Genomic DNA, 5,560 nt, shown 5'->3' on the forward strand with positions numbered 1-5,560 from the left:
TAGAATGTTGAAACTACTAGCAGACTACTAACTTTTATGTGTGGTAGAGAACAAGGGGAGATGTGAGGGCCTTAATAGAAAAAGGACAATGACAATAGTAATAAATGAGTGATAGTCTTTGGTGTAAAAAAAAAAAATGGAGAACAGAATGAAAATAAAACCACCATCTAATCTTTTGAAATAAGTGATATAATTACCCAGGTTCATATAGAAGGAACTAGCTCAGTGGGGCTAAATTACTTGCCTAAAAACACAGATATCTGTATTATAGAACTGGGATTAGATTCAAAACCAGTTCTAAGCTCTTATTCTTAACTGGGATAAGATTCTTAACCCCATCTTTTTCACTGATTACAAAAATACTGATTAAAAATATCTCACTTTGAAGGGAAGGCTATCATTTGCTAAAGGATGATAGAGTTCCAAAGTTCTGTTTGGTTGGCCTTACCCATGAAACTGTTCTCCTCAGAACGAAACTTGATCCCATGTGGCCAGACTCAAACTCAGTCAAAACCCACAGTAATGAAACTCAGGTTTTTGATGTCTCATTGCAGAATGAATTCATTGAGAGACAAACTGATAGGTAAGAACAGGATTTATTCAGAGAGAAACACACTCCACAGATAGAGTGTGGACCATCATAGAGGGCAAGTATGGTGGCCTTGAAATGTGGTGTGGTTAGTTTTAATGGGCTGGATAATTTCATAAGCAAATGAGTGGGAGGATTATTCCAACTATTTTGGGGAAGGGATGGAGATTTACAGGAATGAGGACACCACCCACTTTTTGGTCTTTTGATGGTGCCTTGGAACTGTCATGGTGTCTCTGGGTGTGTCATTTATCTTGCTGATTGAGGATCAAGGTCCAGTGGAAGTTGACTTATCTTCAGCCTGTTTGATTCTAATCTGCTTATATTGTGTCCTTGGAGTATATCATTCTTTCAAAAGCTGTGCCCTGCCCCCTTCTCTCCTGTTTCAGCAGAGAGAAAAAAATATCTCAAGGCCATAATATCAATTAACTACTAAGGGCCGTATGTTTCCAATGATACTGATGAAACCAGGATGAAACCTGATGGCTTCTGCTAGTATATTACTATTCTACTACTCTGTCACTGGGATTTTCCAGGGAAGAATAGTGGAGTGTGTTGCCATTTCCTTCTCTAGGGGATCGTCCCCACCCAGGGATTGAACCCACATCTCCTGTGTCTCCTCCACTGCAAGTGGATTCCTTACCTGCTGAGCCATCAGGGAAGCCCAATCTCTGGCAGACGGGTTAGTTTTCCTTTGTAACAGTAAGGTCTCTGCAACTTAGTAGAAAAACATTTGAAAAGAATAGGCACATCTGCCAAAGGTAGTAAAGGGATTTGGGCACTAATTTTTTGTGTCTCAGGTTTCCCTACTCCACCATTCAATTTCTTAGCAAATAATTCCACTTCTTTTTCTTCAAAAAAGAGTTTGGAACTGCTAGACTTGGAACCAAAAGATCTTTATTATAGCATTCCATAAGTGTTTGGTGAAGGTAAGTGTGCATTAGATTATTCATTATATTTATATTTTTGCATATTAAATTAGCTGCTGCTTCTTTCTGTGAAAGAATGGACTTTGTGATCCTTGAATCAGGAAAATATTCTCCTTATACAGTTAAACTAGGGCATTGATATTTACCACATTCTTACTACATTCCCTATGCAGACTTTATGGGAAATGCCCCACTTCAGGACAGAACTTCTCTACTTTTCTGACTTATTCACTACCCTAACTTTCTAACTCAATGGGACAAAGCTTTTTATAGGAATCACGTAAGCACAAAATTTGGTAAGGAGAGTGAGAAAAAAAAAAAAAGAAAACAAAACATTAAGACACTATAGTTAGTAGCACAAAGCTTTTGCAACACACACACTTCATTTTATCACTCTCAGGAAGCACAGTACTTTGCAATTTCACCTCAAAGATTAAAAATAAAATCTCAATTCTAGGTTCTCATACAAAGCCTCAAAGAAAACCTCTCCCTTTTCCACTCCCACCTCCCCAGTATATCTAGCGCTTAGAAACTATTTGAATCTACACACCAATGTAGCAGAAAAAGACTCGTGCATAGGCATCATTAGGTTTACTCAATTGTGCACCCCTTGGTGTGTTCCAATTCTAGTCTCTTTTATCTGTAATGTTTTTCCTTCCTAGCTACAAATTTAGGAAATCTGGTTTCAACACAACCAGGTTCTTCAACAGCAGGGTTTCTCAACCCCTGCTGCTGCTAAGTAGCTTCAGTAGTGTTTGACTCTTAGCGACCCCATAGACTGCAGACCACCAAGCTCCTACGTCCATGGGATTTTCCAGGCAAGAGTACTTGAGTGGTGTGCCATTGCCTTCTCCTTCTCAGCCCCAATACTACTCATACTTTCAACAGGATAATTATTTGTTATATATTTGATTTGATTTGTTACATATTTGATTTATATATTTGATTTTATATGTATAATTTGATAATAATTTCAACAGGATAATTATTTGAAGGCTATTCCATATATTGTAGGATGTTTAACAGCATCTCTGGCCTTCTACTAGTATCATTTTATATTCTAGTGATATTCTAGTACAACCACTCCTCTCATACCCAATTCTGACAAATGAAAATGTTTCCAGACATTGCCAATTGTCCCTAGGGAGTAAAGTGGCTCCAGGTCACAAATCACTGTCCTACAGAATAAATTATAGAAATACAGAAGAAAAAGAAAGAGGACATTTCTCACAGCCATATTTAAAGAGGTTTTAAACCTTCCAGGAGGATCTTTCTCTCCAGATCATTTAGACAAATTTCCTTTATGAGAAACTTAGAAACTGCAGCACTGTATTCATCATTTCAGATCTGATCTCTCACCATTGACTTCACCATGCCTGCTCTCCTTTTGAAGGTCAGCTTGTAATAATTTCAGTTTCCTTTGAACCTCAGTCAGAATATCTATTTTCTTCTCCAAAATGGACAGTAACTGGGCAATGCAAAAGTCAACATTGCAGTTTACCCCATCAGATGTCTCCTGGATTTTATTATCTGGCCATTGACTTGATTCCTTCCAGGAAATTGTATCCATTAATGGAGAGGATAGTGCTTTGATTTCTTCAGTCTCTTCCTCCTCCTCACTCTTTAGGCAAGGTATACTAATAAATTCTTCCTTTTGAACGGACATTTCTGAATTTCTAATGTGATTTTCCAATACCCTTGGCATTTCACGTTCAGCAGGATAAAGACAACGATGGCAAGGCCTTAAATTTAGAGTTATTTCTTTTACTCTATTTGCATATCTTAAAGTGTTGAGGGTATTTTCACAAGAGGCCATCCCTGGAGAGATAGTAGCAATCATGCAAGTGGAGGAGTTCTGGCCTATAAAGGAGTCCCGGAGCACCTGTGTGAGCTTGCTGGCTCTGAATGGGGTATGAGACTTGTTCTGACCCAAAGCTCGGATGCATTCTTTGAGTGCCAAGAGACTCTTATTAATCTCTGCTCCTTCCAGCTGTCTTTTCCGGTTGGCCTTGGCAGTATCTGCTCCTCTCTCATTCCCAGCTAAGTCAACAAGGGAAAACTTGCCATGCAGTTTCCCTCGAGACTTTAAAATGACCTGGAACACTGCGTGACTCCTGGAAGAGTGGGCATTGACTGATGTCTGTCCTGAAGTCCGGCAACTGTTCCCTAGTTCCACGAGGTTCAGCATGTCCTCCACACACCACACCTCCTGCTCCTGCAGCCCGACTACCTGGATTTGTTGATTGCCATCCTCAAGGACTTGCAGCTTCTTCTTCCAGTTCAACAAGTCATACACCTTTCCCCCATAAATCTCAAAAAACGTCCCATAGACTTTAAGGTCCAGCTTCTCATAAGTGGAAGTTTTGAGTAAGAGGAAAACATCCTGCGCCACCATGGCATAAATGCCTTTAGAACACTCTTGGTCCCTTGCCGAAAAGCCTCCTCCCATAGTGTGCGTTTTCCCGCTGCCTGTCTGTCCATAGGCAAAGCAGGTGGCCATGCCATGGCGGAAGATGGACTCAACCAAAGGCTGGGCAGTAAACTGATACACCAACTCGTTGGAGGCGGTGTCGTCGAAGGCGCGGTCGAAGCAAAAGGTCTGGTTCTCCAGGTAGCGAGTGAGGTCCACCTTCTGCTTGGACTCGTGCACCATGACCACGTTGTCCGAGGGGATGGTGACGATATCTAGGTCCTCCCGGGTGGCCTCCTGCCGGTTGAGAGGCCGCTTCCTCACACAGACGCAGATGCGGCGGCCATCCCGCGGCTCGGGGCCGGACAGCCGGCCGCCGCGCAAGCGCCTGCGGCACTCCTCGATCAGCCGTCGGATCTCATAGTTGGCATTTCCGGTGTTGGCGTCCCGGGCGCGCTGGGCGAGAATCTCGCGCTGCAGCCGTCTGCGCTTCTCGCGCTGCTTCTGCAGTTTCTCAATTTCTCTTAGGCAGGCAGATTTCCGCTGCGTCATCAGGCAAGGGCTGCTGGGAACTCTCACGGCCAGGCTGTCCCCCGAGGGCGTTTCGTTTCTCTGGGGGATCCTCACAGCCCACCGCGCGGCTGTGCGCTGGTCCCCGATGATGGAAGGGGGCGCCAGAGACCCGGAGCGCGAAGCCCTGCCCTGCGCGGAGGGCCCAGCCGAGGTCAGAGCTGGATTCAGCAGGAATATGGTCTCTAGAGCAACCTTTTTACCTTTTTTGACTCCTTTTTCGGCCCACTCTACCGTGACCCACGCGTTGTCCCGTTTGACCTCTGTGACCACTGCGAGATGGATTCTCCCGTCGGTGCGCTGGATTGCCACGCTGATGCCCGCTTGGAGTTGTCCGAAGTGCGACTTTACGGGCGTCAAGGACGAGAGGTGCGGGGTGACAGGGAGGAATAACTGGCTGGCCATAGCGCGTGATGGCGGTGTCAGGGCTCGCCCCCGGCCTTGGGGTTGGAGCAGCAGGACCGGAGCCCAGACCAGTCTGAAGGTCCCGGAGTACTGAGTGCGCGCGCCTGGTTTGCACCAGCCTTTGTGAGCACTAGGCCTTGGCCTGGGGCCATTTGCGTCACAAAGGGATGGGGGAAGAGGCAGCTGAACCTGGGGCATCTAGTGGAGAGTGCAGGGGGGGCAGTGAGGGGGGGGCGGGGGGATCACTTCTCTCATGATGCTAGGTGCTAGGTGCAGAAGCAGCTGGAATAGAGAAGTTACCCTCTGCCACGGACACTATAGCAATAAGATTTAGGGGTGGAGTGTGTATTCCATGGACATTTGTGCATACGGTTGAGAAATATCAATTTTCTCCTGCGCTCTTGACCTGCAATCTCAAAGCTAACTGCTTTGAGTTTGAGATCCAGTAGTGAGTGTTACCTTAAACTTCACAACCTTCCAGTGACCAGTGGGAACAAGGAAGGCAGAGCTGCTTGCAAATTACAGGCTTCAAGGAGAGGATCCCAGACAAGTTTCCTCAGACTTGGCATCTTTCTTCTGTCTCTCCCCTGCTTCACAACTTAACAATCACAACTTAAAGTTATTCCTTTTTAATGGGATTTCTCATTACAAAATCAA

At 44.8% G+C, this 5,560-nt stretch overlaps 1 protein-coding gene across 1 annotated transcript; it reads right to left on the bottom strand.

The window, feature by feature from the left end:
• Window positions 1-2,854: 2,854 nt before the first annotated feature.
• On the bottom strand, window positions 2,855-4,903 carry KIF2B (kinesin family member 2B). Its single transcript, XM_065910843.1, has one exon. The coding sequence runs from the start codon at window positions 4,901-4,903 to the stop codon at window positions 2,855-2,857; it is 2,049 nt and encodes a 682-aa protein (XP_065766915.1).
• Window positions 4,904-5,560: the final 657 nt, after the last annotated feature.

Source organism: Muntiacus reevesi, chromosome 18, assembly GCF_963930625.1.
Source record: "Muntiacus reevesi chromosome 18, mMunRee1.1, whole genome shotgun sequence".
NCBI lineage: Eukaryota > Metazoa > Chordata > Mammalia > Artiodactyla > Cervidae > Muntiacus > Muntiacus reevesi.